Source organism: Rhinopithecus roxellana, chromosome 8 (assembly GCF_007565055.1).
Source record: "Rhinopithecus roxellana isolate Shanxi Qingling chromosome 8, ASM756505v1, whole genome shotgun sequence".
Taxonomy (NCBI): Eukaryota; Metazoa; Chordata; class Mammalia; order Primates; family Cercopithecidae; genus Rhinopithecus; species Rhinopithecus roxellana.
Genome location: NC_044556.1, coordinates 46841296 through 46855792, shown reverse-complemented (window position 1 = coordinate 46855792; position 14497 = coordinate 46841296). Strand labels below are relative to the sequence as shown.

General features: G+C 46.2%; 1 protein-coding gene and 1 pseudogene across 1 annotated transcript in view; both read right to left on the bottom strand.

Moving 5' to 3' along the window:
* Positions 1 to 7404: 7404 nt before the first annotated feature.
* The window catches only part of ENSA (endosulfine alpha), a 31857-nt gene continuing 24764 nt past the window's right edge, over positions 7405 to 14497 (bottom strand). The window contains exon 4 of the mRNA XM_030935425.1: positions 7405 to 7522. Coding sequence (XP_030791285.1) covers positions 7501 to 7522 — 22 coding nt within the window. The 3' untranslated portion in view covers positions 7405 to 7500. The remainder of the gene's footprint in view (positions 7523 to 14497) is intronic.
* Positions 8311 to 8385, bottom strand: LOC115899455 (annotated as a pseudogene).

The following is a 14497-nucleotide window of genomic DNA, read 5'->3' as shown; positions in this document are numbered from 1 at the left end:
AACATGGAGAAACCCGTCTCTACTAAAATACAAAAGTAGCCTGGCGCAGTGGCGGGTGCCTGTAATCCCAGCTACTAGGGAGGCTGAGGCAGGGGAATTGCTTGAACCCAGGAGGCAGAGGCTGTGGTGAACCAAAATCACGCCATTGCACTCCAGCCTGGGCAACAAGAGTGAAACTCCATCTCAAAAAAAAAAAAAAAAAAAAGAGTGCTTCCCACATCAACCTCCCAAAGTGCTGGGATTATAGGCGTGAGCCACCTCACCCACCCTATTATTATTAGTCCTCCCAACAACTCTTTTTTTTTTTTTTTTTTTTTTTTTTGAGGCAGAGTCTCACTCTGTCGCCAGGGCTGGAGTGCAGTGGCCGGATCTCAGCTCACTGCAAGCTCCGCCTCCCGGGTTTACGCCGTTCTCCTGCCTCAGCCTCCCGAGTAGCTGGGACTACAGGCGCCCGCCACTTCGCCCGGCTAGTTTTTGTATTTTTAGTAGAGACGGGGTTTCACCGTGTTAGCCAGGATGGTCTATATCTCCTGACCTCGTGATCCGCCCGTCTCGGCCTCCCAAAGTGCTGGGATTACAGGCTTGAGCCACCGCGCCCAGCCCCCAACAACTCTTAAGAGAAACATACCATATTCTTGTCCCCATTTTTTATGGAAAAAGAAAACTAAATGTAGATTTGGAAATTTATAGCCAGCTTTTAACTGATGGCTAGCATTTGAATTCAAGTCTAATTGTAGAGCCCTTTCTTATCCAGGAAGACTATGTTGCAGGAGAAAGGAGGACCATGTAGAACTCTGAGGAATATCAATGTTTAAGAGGTGGGCAGGAAAAGAGAAAGAAGAACCAGAGATGAATTGTCTATTAGTTTGTTAGGGCTGCCATAACAAAGTACCAAAGGCTAAGTGGCTTACAAAACAGAAATTTATTTCCTCACACTTCTGGAGGCTAGAAGTCCAAGGTCAAGGTATTGAAGGTTGTTTCTTCTGGGGCCTCTTGTAAATGGCTGTATCTTGTCTGGTGCCCTTTTCTTATTTTTTGAGATGGAGTTTCACTCTTGTCACCCAGGCTGGAGTGCAATGGTGCAATCTCAGCTCACTGCATCCTCTGTCTCCTAGGTTCAAGCGATTCTCCTGCCTCAGCCTCCTGAGTAGCTGGGATTATAGGGACATGCCCCCACGCCTGACTAATTTTTGTATTTTTAGAAGACACAGGTTTTCATCATGTTGGCCAGGCTGGTCTCAAACTCCTGACCTCATGTGATCTGCCCGTCTTGACCTCCCAAAGTGCTGGGATTACAGGCATGAGCCACTGCGCCTGGTCAACCTTAGTTACTTCTTTAAAGTCCCCTTCTCGGCCGGGCGCGGTGGCTCAAGCCTGTAATCCCAGCACTTTGGGAGGCCAAGATGGGCGGATCACAAGGTTAGCAGATCGAGACCATCCTGGCTAACACGGTGAAACCCCGTCTCTACTAAAAAATACAAAAAACTAGCCGGGCGACGTGGCGGGCGCCTGCAGTCCCAGCTACTGGGGAGGCTGAAGCAGGAGAATGGCATGAACCTGGGAGGCGGAGCTTGCAGTGAGCCGAGATCGCGCCACGGCACTCCAGCCTGGGCGACAGAGCGAGACTCTGTCTCAAAAAAAAAAAAAAAAAAAAGAAAGAAAGAAAGAAAGAAAATAAAACTTCCAGGCCGGGCGCGGTGGCTCAAGCCTGTAATCCCAGCACTTTGGGAGGCCGAGACGGGCGGATCACGAGGTCAGGAGATGGAGACCATCCTGGCTAACACGGTGAAACCCCGTCTCTACTAAAAAATACAAAAAACTAGCCGGGCGACATGGCGGGCGCCTGCAGTCCCAGCTACTCGGGAGGCTGAGGCAGGAGAATGGCGTAAACCCAGGAGGCGGAGCTTGCAGTGAGCTGAGATCCGGCCACTGCACTCCAGCCTGGGTGGCAGAGCGAGACTCCGTCTCAAAACAAACAAACAAACAAACAAACAAACCAAAAAAAAAAAAAAAACTTCCAGGCCTGGTGCGGTGGCTCACACCTGTAATCCCAGCACTTTGAGAGGCCGAGGTGGGTGGATCACCTGAGGTCAGCAGTTTGAGACCAGCCTGACCAACATGGAGAAACCCTGTCTCTATTAAAAATACAAAATTAGCTGGGCATGGTGGTGCATGCCTGTAATCCCAGCTACTCAGGAGGCTGAGGCAGGAGAATCGCTTGAGCCCAGGAGAGGGAGGTTGCGGTGAGCCAAGATCACGCCATTACACTCCAGTCTGGGCAACAAGAGCAAAGCTCTGTCTCAAAAAAAATAGTAACAAATAAAAGAAACAAAAAAAAAGAAAAGAAAACTTCTGGCCAGGCGCGGTGGCTCAGGCCTGTAATCACAGCACTTTAGGAGGCCGAGGTGGGTGGATCACAAGGTCAAGAGATCAAGACCATCCTGGCCAACATGGTGAAACACCATCTCTACTAAACATACAAAAATTAGCTGGGCGTGGTGGTGCGCACCTGTAGTCCCAGCTATTCAGGAGGCTAAGGCAGGAAAATTGCTTGAACCCAGGAAGCGGAGGTTGCAGTGAGCCAACATTGCGCCACTACACTCCAGCCTGGTGACAGAGTGAGACTGCATCTCAAAAGAAAATAAAACTTCTTTTTCAAGAAATGTGAGGGTGAAGAGAAAGCAGAAGGGTAGTCGGGTTGAAGAAAGATTATTTAGAATGAGGGAATCAAACATACTTGTAAGTTATAAAGAGAATGACCTTGCAGAATAAAATACATTATAAAAGTGAGAAAGGATAAGTGTTAGGGTGCAGTATTTCAGAAGAGACAGATGGGAGGGTAAAGGTCTGAGTTATAAGGCCTTTGTAAGGAGATCCTCTTCTTCAGCGAGGCAGGAAGATACATACAGATGGGTGCCCTCACAGTTTAGAGGTCAAAAGGAGGAATGTGGCCGGGCACAGTGGCTCATGTGTGTAATCCTAGCACTTTGGGAGGCTGAGATGGGAAGATCCCTCAAGCCCAGGAGAGCAGCCTGGGCAACATAGTGAGACCCCGTCTCTAAAAAAACATAGGCCGGGCCGGGCGCGGTGGCTCAAGCCTGTAATCCCAGCACTTTGGGAGGCCGAGACGGGCGGATCACGAGGTCAGGAGTTCGAGACCATCCTGGCTAACACGATGGCTAACACCGTCTCTACTAAAAAATACAAAAAACTAGCCAGGCGAGGTGGCTGGTGCCTGTAGTCCCAGCTACTCGGGAGGCTGAGGCAGGAGAATGGCGTAAACCCGGGAGGCGGAGCTTGCAGTGAGCTGAGATCCGGCCACTGCACTCCAGTCTGGGCGACTGAGCGAGACTCCGTCTCAAAAAAAAAAAAAAAAAAAAAAAAAAAAAAGCCAAGTGTGGCAGTGTGTACCTGTGGTCCTAGCTCCTCAGAGGCTGAGGTGGGAGGATTGCTGGAGCCTGGGAAGTTGAAGCTGCAGTGAGCTGTGATGGCGCCCCTATACTCCGTCCTGGGCTACAGAGTGAGACCTGGTCGGGGGGGGGGGGGGGAAGAAAGAGAGAAAGAGAGAGAGAAAGAAGACAAAGAGAGAGAGAGAAAGAAGGAAAGAAGAGACAGAGAAAGAGCACTTTGGGAGGTCGAGACGGGTGGATCACCTGAGGTCAGGAGTTGGAGACCAGCCTGGCCAACATGGCAAAACCCTGTCTCTACTAAAGACACAAAAATTAGCCGGGCATGGTGGTGGGTGCCTGTAATCCCAGCTACTCAGGAGGCTGAGGCAGGAGAATCGATTGAACCCGGGAGGTGGAGGTTGCAGTGAGCCGAGATCATGCCACTGCACTCCACTTGGGCGACAGAGTGAGGGAAAAAAGGAAAAAGAAATAAGAGAAAAGAGGAGAAGAGAAGAGAGAAAAGAAAAGTAAAAAGAAAAGAAAAAGAAAAAGAGAAAAGAGAAGAGGCCAGGTGTGCTGGCTCATGCCTGTAATCCCAGTGCTTTGGGAGGCCAAGGCAGGTAGATCATTTGAAACCCTGTCTCTACTAAAATACAAAAATAATTAGCCAGGCATGGTGGCGGGTGCCTGTAATCTCAGCTACTGGGGAGGCTGAGGCAGGAGAATCGCTTGAACCCGGGAGGCGGAGGTTGCAGGAAGCTGAGATTGTGCCACTGTACTACTCCAGCCTGGGGGAGGGTAGGGGTGGGGAGGGCGAAAAGGAAAAGGAAAGCTGGGGAATGTGGCACTGGTTTGTCTATTATCCTTTTGAGGCAGACTGTAAGGTGGTCTACAAAAGGCAGAGGCTGGGACTAGAAAGAGGTGCTTAAGGAGAGCAGCTGTGAGAAATTGACAAGGCATTTGGCTCCCCATAAGGACTTCCAAGTTAAGGCTGGAAACCACATATTGATACCAGTTCCGACTCCTCATTAACTAATGCTCTCCCATAAAACAGAAGCCAACACTCAGAAGGAGAGAAAATACATCTGTGTCCTCGATACCTAGAAAAACTGTTGACATATCAACAGGCACTCAATAAATATTTATTGAATAAGCAAATAAACATAAAGGTTACATTGATCTAGAACTGGGGAGGGGTGAGGTGGTTGGGACCAAAGAACAAAAGACAAAGGTAACTAAGAGTGTGGTAAAAGTGTCTTGAGATCATAGTCCATGAAGTCCAAGGTGGATAAGGAAAGAAGTGAAGCCAGAAAGGATGTGGTAGATTGGAACTGTAGTTGACCCAAACTAGGTGATACAAAATTGAAGAATGAATGACAATTTATCGGCACTTAGAAAATTTGTGGGTTCTGAAATGAAAGAAGCAGATCTTTAGAGGAAATGACCCAGATGACAAAAGCCCAAGAAATGGGTAGAAAACTTGCTTACTATTCAATTCAAATTTTTCTCCTTTTGGGCTGGGCGCAGTGGCTCACACCTGTAATCCCAGCACTTTGGGAGGCCGAGGTGAGTGGATCACCTGAGGTCGGGAGTTCGAGACCAGCCTGACCAACATGAAGAAACCCCATCTCTACTAAAAATACAAAATTAGCCAGGCGTGGTGGCGCAGGCCTGTAATCTCAGCTACTAGGGAGGCTGAGTCAGGAGAATCGCTTGAACCTGGGAGGCAGAGGTTGTGGTGAGCCAAGATCGTGCCATCACACTCCAGCCTGGGCAACAAGAGCAAAACTCTGTTTCAAAGAAAAAAAAAATTTTTTTTCTCCTTTTGGCTTGAGACACAGAACTCAGACCTCTCTTCTGTGAAGTCTACAATGGGGCCCTGCAGCTGCACATTCCAGTTGAACTAGGTTCCCAGTTGCTATTGGCTGAGGAGGCAATGCAAACAATATTCAGAATCCTATTAACTAATAATGGATTAATACCCAGTTACAAGTGTCTAGTGCATACTGTTCCGAGTGCTGTCCTATTCAATGTTTGTACAAATGGTTAAGAACGTTGATGACAGATTATCACATTTGTAGACATCAATAATCTGGTAGAGATAATATGTTGGATAGCAGAATCAGAATATAAAGAGATCTTGGCAGGCAGGACCATATCTAATGAGGCGGGTTTTTTTTCTCTTTTTTCATTTTTTAGAGACAGGGTCTCTATATGCTGGAGCACAGCTGCTATTCACAGGTGCATTCATAGCATACTACAGCCTTAAATCCTGGCCTCAGATGATCCTCTCACGTTACCCTCTGAAGTAGCTGGGACTATAGGCATACTCCACTGCACCCAGCTAAGATGCAGTTTAAATGGGTCAAATGCAAAGTTTAGTGCAAAAGTTAAAAAAAAAATAAAGTTGCTAGGCGCGGTGTCTCATGCCTGTAATCCCAGCACTGTGGGGGGCCAAGGCGGGTGGATCACTTGAGGTAGGGAGTTTGAGACCAGCCTGACCAACATGGAGAAACCCCATCTCTACTAAAAATACAAAATTAGCTGGGCGTGGTGGTGCATGCCTATAATCCCAGCTACTTAGGAGGCTGAGGCAGGAGAATTGCTTGAAACTGGGAGGCGGAGGTTGCAGTGAGCCAAGATCATGCCATTGCACTCCAGTCTGGGCAAACAAGAGCAAAACTCCGTCTAAAAAAAAAAAAAATTAAAAATAAATAAATAAATATAAAATGCCAGGGCATCGTGGCCTACACCTATTATCCCAGCACTTTGGGACGCTGAGACAGGAGGATCAATTGCATTCGGGATTTTTTTTTTTTCCTGAGACGGAGTCAGTCTCCGTCGCCCAAGCTGGAGTGCTGTGATGCAATCTCGGCTCACTGCAACCTCCACCTCCTGAGGTCAAGCAATTCACCTGAGGCCAGGATCTTGAGATGCTGTGTGCCTGTAGTCCTAGCTACTTGGGAGAGACTAAGGTGGGAGGATCTCTTGAGCCTAGTTCAAGGCTGCAGTGAGCTATTATCTCACCCATGTATACCAGCCTGCAATATATATAGAGCAAGATCCTGTCTCTAAAAAATAACTTAGGAGAGACAGCAAAAATATAGGCAAAATAAGCAGTTAAAATGGAGGACAATACAAATGGCATATACATACATGACACATGTACCTATAATCTCTACATATGCATGTATGTATATGTGTGTATATATAACTTTTGCTTATGTTTCATGCTGGCAAAAATTTAAATGACTAGGCCAGGTGCGGTGGCTCACGTCTGTAATCCCCGCACTTTGGGAGGCCGAGGCCTCACCTCAGGTCAGGAGTTCAAGACCAGCCTGGATAACATATAGTGAAACCTCGTCTCTACTAAATAATACAAAAATTAGCGAGGCATGGTGGCATGCACCTGTAATCCCAGCTACTCAGGAGGCTGAGGAAGGAGAATTGCTTGAACCCAGGAGGTGGAGGTTGCAGTGAGCCAAGATCATGCCACTGTACTCCAGCCTGGGCGACAGAGTGAGACTCTGTCTCTTAAAAAAAAAAAATTAAAAATTAAATGACCACTCATATCTAACATCAAGTATTAGGAAAGTATGAGCAAATGGCTTATGGCAGTCTTACAAGGTTGGTGGGAATCTAAATCAATTTAGGGCAATCTGTAAGTACATATTACAATTTTTTTTAACAGTGTAAAGGTTTTATTTTGTTGTTGTTTGTTTTGAGATGGATTCTTGCTCTGTTGCCAGGCTGGAGTACAATGCCATGACCTCGGCTCACTGCAACCTCTGCCTCCTGGGTTCAAGTGATTCTCCTGCCTCAGTCTCCCAAGTAGCTGGGACTACAGGTGCCCGCCACCACGCCAGCTAATTTTTGTATTTGTAGTAGAGACGGGGTTTCACCATGTTGGCCAGGATGGTTTCGATCCCTTGACCTTGTGATCTGCCCGCCTCAGCCTCCCAAAGTGCTGGGATTACAGACATGAGCCACTGTGCCTGGCCGTAAATAGTTTTTATATTGTGTATATGTAACATTAGACCAAAGTATTTAAAGTCAATAAATATTTATTCAAGGAATTCCATGTTGTGATTTCTTCCACTGTCCATCAAGGTCACTTCAGATCCTCTAAAGAGCTGGAGTAAAAAGATTTATCTTCAAGTTAGTTTTTTTAATGAAACTGATCCAGCTGTCCTGTCAGCCCATAATTACTTTGGCTTCCTGTCATCTCCTTTTAATATGGATATACTGATGAAGACTTCAAAATTCACCAAGAATCTTTGGGATCTAATTTCTTCAACCAATTTACTTTAGGGTCCTTAATACTGTAGGTGGTGGGGATCTGCCTGGTTCTTAATTTGACACCTTAAGTGATCACACTCAAGAATAGTACAGATGTGTGGAATATGCCAATACCTTTAACTCCAGACATCATGTTCTCAAGATAAAAGCCTTTAAAACAAAAAGCCACCGATAGCCAACAAAGTACCGTCAACCTGAAATTGGAATGCAAAATTAATACTGCTGAGGATTTCCCTCATATCCCATGCTGTTCCATCTATTCTACAGTCCTAGAATCAATATTTTTTTATTAAGAGACAAGGTCTTTGTTACCCAGGCTGGAGTAGAGTGGTGCCATCAAAGCTCAGTGCAGCCTCCAACTCCTGGGCTCAATCCTTTTGCCTCAGCCTCCCCTTCCTGAGTAGCTGCAACTACAGGCACATGCCCCAATACCAGCTAATTTTTAAATTTTTGTGGAGATGAGGTGTTTGTTACTTTCTTGCACAGGCTGGTCTTGAACTCCTGGTTTCAAGCAATACTCCCACCTTGGTGTGGGGATTGAGGGCTTGAGCCATTGCGCCTGGCCTGGAATCAACCTTTACAGCTATCAATACTCCCATCAGTTAACTGGCTCAGGTATCATAATATCCCTTCTTATATGTATCAAAACTCATACTGAACAATGAGTTCTAGGTTGCAAAAAGTACATATTAAATTTTTTTTTTTTTTTTTTTGAGATGGAGTCTCGCTCTGTCACCCAGGCTGGAGTGCTGTGGCCGGATCTCAGCTCACTGCAAGCTCCGCCTCCCGGGTTCACGCCATTCTCCTGCCTCAGGCTCCCGGGTAGCTGGGACTACAGGCGCCGCCACCTTGCCCGGCTAGTTTTTTTTTTTTTTTGTAGTTTTAGGACTACAGGCGCCGCCACCTCGCCCGGCTAGTTTTTTTTTGTAGTTTTTAGTAGAGACGGGGTTTCACCGTGTTAGCCAGGATGGTCTCGATCTCCTGACCTCGTGATCCGCCTGTCTCGGCCTCCCAAAGTGCTGGGATTACAGGCTTGAGCCACCGCGCCCGGCCTCATATTAAATTTTTAAATGCCGGGCGCGGTGGCTCACACCGGTAATCCCAGCACTTTGGGAGGCCGAGGGCGGATCATGAGGTCAGGAATTTGAGACAGCCTGGCCAATATGGTGAAACCCTGTCTCCACTAAAAATATAAAAATTAGCTGGGCATGGTGACACGCACCCGTAGACCCAGCTACTCAGGAGGCTGAGGCAGAAGAATCGCTTGAATCCAGGAGGTGGAGGTTGCAGTGAGCCGAGATTGCGTCACTGTACTCCAGCCTGGGCAACAGAGCAAGACTCCGTCCCTTAAAAAAATTTTTAAACGTGCATACCCTGCGACCCAGCAACTTTCAATATTTACCCTAGAGAGTCCAGGTACAGTGGCTCATGCCTGTAATCCCAGCACTTTGGGAGGCCAAGGTGGGTGGATTACCTGAGGTCAGGAGTTTGAGACCAGCCTGGCCAACATGATGAAACCCCATCTCTACAAAAAAATTTAAAAATTAGCCAGGCGTGGTGTTGCATGCCTGTAATCCCAGTTACTCAGGAGGCTGAGGCAGGAGAATCACTTGAACCCAGGAGGTTGAGGTAGCAATGAGCCGAGATCATGCCATTGCACTCCAGCCTGGGCAACAAGAGCAAAACTTTGTCTAAAATAAAATAATATTTTATGTATATATATATTTATATTTTTATTTTACCCTAGAGAAATACTCCCATATAGCACTAAGAGGCATAAATAATTTTCACTGAAACATTGTAATAGCAAACAATTGGAAACAATCTATATGTCCAACAACAGAATGGTTAAGTAAGCTGTGATACATTCATACTATAGAATACAATACAGCAGTTCTTATAAATGAGACAGCTTTATATATATTGAGATGCAAGTTCTCTGAAACATGTTAAGTGTAAAAAGAAGATCTGGAATAATACAAACCATGTGATACTTTTTTTTTTTTTTGAGACCCGGTCTGGCTCTATTGTCCAGGCTGGAATCCAGTGGCACTATCATGGCTCATTGCAGCCTTTACCTCCGGGGCTCAAGCAATCTTCCCACCTCAGCCTCCCTGTAGCTGGGACTACAAGTGTGTGCCACCACACCCGGCTATTTTTTAGTTTTTGTAGACACAAAACTATGTTACCCCGGATGGTGTCAAACTCCTGGCCTCAAGTGATTTTCCTGCTTTAGCCTCCCAAAGTGCTGGGATTACAGGTGTGAGGCACTATGCCCCGTCCATTTATGTTTTAAAAGTCTCATACAACTAGCCAGGTGTGTTGGCTCATGCCTATAATCTCAGTACTTTGGGAGGCCAAGGCAGGCAGATCACTTGAGTCCAGGAATTCGAGATCAGCCTGGGCAACATGGCAAAACTGCCTCAACAAAAAAAAAATACGAAAATTATCCAGGCGTGGTGGCATGTGCTGTAGTCCCAGTTACTCTGGAGACCAAGGTGGGAGGATTGCTTGATCCGGGAGGCAGAGGGTGCAGTTAGCTGAGATCACACCAGTATACTCCAGCCTGGGCAACCGAGTGGGCCCGTCTCAAAAAAAAAAAAAAAAAAAAAGTCCCATGTATTTCTACATGTAAATACATAGAAAAAGGGTTAAAAGGATATTTAATCAAAATTAAACGGTGTTTATCTCTGGAAGGAAAGGACCAGGACTTGGAATAACACCAAGGAAGACTTTGGCCTTGTTTGTAGTTTTTTTTTTTTTTTTTTTTGGTCGTTTTTGAGGAGTCTCACTCTATCGCCCAGGCTGGAGTACAGTGGTGTCATCTCAGCTCACTGCACCTCCGCCTCTCCGCCTCCTGGGTTTAGGCAATTCTCCCCTTCAGCCTCCCGAGTAGCTAGGATTACAGGTGCCTGCCACCATGGCCAGCTAATTTTTTTTTTTTTTTTTTTTTAGTAGAGATGGGGTTTCACCATGTTAGCCAGGCTGGTCTCAAACTTCTGACCTCAAGTGATCCGTCTGCCTTGGCCTCCCAAAGTGCTGGGATTACAGGCATGAGTCACCACATCCAGCCTTTTTTTTTTTTTTTTTTTGAGTTGGAGTCTTGCTCTGTCATCCAGGCCTGAAGTGCAGTGGCATGATCTTGGCTTACTGCAACCTCCACCTCCTGGGTTCAAGTCATTCTCCCGCCTCAGCCTCCTGAGTAGCTGGGACTACAGGAGCACACCATGGCCAGGTAAGTTTTTGTATTTTAGTAGGGATGGGGTTTCACCATATTGCCCAGGCTGGTCTCAAACTCCTAAGCTCAGGCAATCTGCCCACCTTGGCCTCCTAAAGTGCTAGGACTATAGGCATGAGGCACCACGCCCAACCTGTAGTTTTGTTTTTTTTTTTTTTTTTTTAATGGTTTTCAATCTGTTATATGTTGTATAAAATTAATGCATTATTATGAAATCAAAACAACCCTACCTTACCCCCAACATAACACCTGTAGGTTTTTGTTAGTAGTCAGATGGGCATCTTGCTATGTTGCCCAGGCTGGTTTCAGACTCCTGGGGCTCAAGCTATCTTCTGCCTCAGCCTCTCGAGTAGCTAAGACTACAGGTGTGCACCACCATATCCAGCTTTGGTGTCAGTTTGATGTGAGTCAGTAGCATAAGTAGTGAAGAAAACCTAAGGGGGCCTTGGGCTCTCTTACAGTCCAGGTCTACAAGCAAGCAGGTAATGGTTTAGTTCTTTTTGGCTTGGTGAGGCCACATCTGGACCAAAGTTAGACAGGCACATTGGCACATTTGAGCTCATCCAGAGAGTAGACAAGGTGATGCCAGGAGTCCACACTATGTCAAGGAGGACTAGCTAAAGGGAGGGAGAATGTTTAGGCTGTTGATGTAGAAAGAAGTGGTTCTTGGCCGGGCACGGTGACTCAAGCTTGTAATCCCAGCACTTTGGGAGGCCGAGACGGGCGGATCACGAGGTCAGGAGATCGAGACCATCCTGGCTAACATGGTGAAACCCTGTCTCTACTAAAAAAAAAAAAAAAAAAAACAAAAAAAACAAAAAGCTAGCTGGGCGAGGTGGCGAGCGCCTATAGTCCCAGCTACTCGGGAGGCTGAGGCAGGAGTATGGCGTAAACCCAGGAAGCGGAGCTTGCAGTGAGCTGAGATCTGGCCACTGTACTCCAGCCTGGGTGACAAAGTGAGACTCCGTCTCAAAAAAAAAAAAAAAAGAAAGAAAGAAGTGGTCCTCAAACTCTTGAAGTTTTCATGAGGGTGAAGATAGTAGATTTCAAGACACTGGAGTTATTCAAGAGACTAAATGTTCACTTTCCAGGGATACTGTGAAAAAGATTCACTGAGGAGGCATTCGTTGGAACTAGATTTTTTTTTTTTTTTTTAAAAGAGAGGGTTCTGCTATGTTGCCCAGGCTGGTCTCTAACTCCTAAGCTCAAGAGCTCCGCTTGCCTCAGTGTGCCAAAGTGATGGGATTACAGGGTGAGCCAAGTGCCTGGCCTGGAGCTAGATGATCTTATAGTTAGCTTCGAACTAACTTTATTTCAATGTATTTCAAGTTTCCTTGGCCTCAACCAGATTTATTGAAATTTAAGTCCCTAAAACTGTCTTTTGAGTTGTTTTATTATAGAGAGGATATTAACCAAAAGGTACTTTGGCACATTACAAACTGGAAGGAATAATCTCAATATCACGAGTGCCAATTAAGTGCTTAAGAGAATACAAAGATGACTGTAACTGGAATGCTTAACAAGTATCAACTGAAGAAATGTAATGAAAATTAAAGTTTAATTTGTTTTTCCCTGTCTCTGCACAATTTATTTCAGTGGGAGAGGTTTTCCTCAGATGTGGATCACCTTTAGGTAACAGTCTTTGCAATCACTTTAAGTAGCAAAACATACTCTCGGTTGAGAAATATATTAACACATCAGCTTTCATCATCGGTAAGAATCTCTCTACCCCACAGCTAGGGTCAACAGAGCCAGCCAGCTCGCCTCTGTGAAAGAGGGGTAGTTGGCTTCTCTCCTGTTGCTACACTGGTATTTCTAGGAATGGGGCGGAATGAAGAAGGAGGGTTATTAGCGGCTTCATGCTGTCTAGGCCTGGCTGATGTTAAGAATTATCTCATGAGCATTTGTATGTCTCCATCAGAGGCTTCCCTGGGGGTGCTTTCCAAAGGCAGTGGCCACTTCCTGAAGTGAGGTGATGTATTCCATTTCTATGGCCACCACTCTCACTATCCTTTTGTTTTCCAGTGGTCTTTTCCACATGAAGAGCCCACTATGCATCCAGACAGTTTTCTTGAGTAGGATTTAAACTGGCTCCACACATGGTCCACAGGATTCATGTATATGTGATCCTTTATCAGAAGCCAGTGTGGCGACTTCCAGGATGTGACTCTCTACTTTGTTACCTCAGGCTCTGTCTTTGCCTTGAAATTCCTCTACCATGAGTCATACACAGTCTAATGATTATCCCTTATCCAAGGACAAATACAAAATGTTTCAGTAGTCTTGAAGCCACTCTCTTTAGGACTGAGAAGACAGAATTACTCCTCACCTTTTTTTTTTTTTTTTTTGGAGACGGAGTTTTGCTCTCGTTGCCCAGGCTAGAGTACAGTGGCACGATCTCAGCTCAGTGCAACCTCCACCTCCCAGGTTCAAGTGTTTCTCCTGCCTCAGCCTCCCAAGTAGCCAGAACTACAGACACCCATCACCGTGCCTGGCTAATTTTTTGTATTTTTAGTAGAGACGGGTTTTCACCATGTTAGCCAGGCTAGTCTCAAACTCTTGACATCAGGTGACCCACCCACCTCAGCTTCCCAAAGTGCTGGGATTAAAGGCATCAGCCACCTGGCCTGGCCGTTCCCCACCTCTTCTCTTTGGGATTGAATAGGGCTCACAGCATGGTACCAGCTCTCTCCAAAGAAAGCTATTTTGTAAACCCAATCTCCACTTTTTTGTTGTTTCTTTGAGACAGGGTCTCACTTTGTGGCCCAGGCTGAAGTGCAGTGCGATGATGATGGCTCACGGCAGCCTCAAACTCCTGGCAGCCTCAAACTCATGTGATCCTCCTGCCTCAGTCTCCTGAGTAGTAGCTGGGACTACAGGCATGCACCACCATGCCTGGCTAATTTTTTTTTTTTTTTTTAGATGGATTATTCTTGCTCTGTCGCCTAGGCTGGAGTATACTGGTGCAATCTCAGCTCACTGCAACCTCCACCTCCCGAGTTCAAGTGATTCTCCTGCCTCAGCCTCCAGAGTAGCTGTGATTACAGGGCGCCTGTCACCACACCCTGCTAATTTTGTATTTTTAGTAGAAATGGAGTTTCACCATTTGGCCAGGCTGCTCTTGAACTCCTGACCTCAAGTGATTCGCCCGCCTCAGCCTCACAAAGTGCTGGGATTACCGGCATGAGCCTCTGCCCTTGGCTTTTTAATTTTTTTTAAAATTATTTATTTATTTATTTATTTTTTTGAGATGGAGTCTTGCTCTGTCACCAGGCTGGAGTGCAGTGGCGCGATGTCAGCGCTCACTGCAATCTCTCTACCTCCCAGATTCAAGTGATTTTCCTGCCTCAGCCTCCCAAGTAGCTGGGACTACAGGCACATGCCACCACGCCCAGGTAATTTTTTGTATTTTTAGTAGAGACAGGGTTTCACTATGTTGGCCAGGATGGTCTCAATCTCTTGACCTTGTCATCTGCCCGCCTCGGCCTCCCAAAGTGCTGGGATTACAGGCGAGAGCCACCGCGCCCGGCCTTATTTTTTTATTTTTTTTGTGGAGACAAGGTCTCACCAT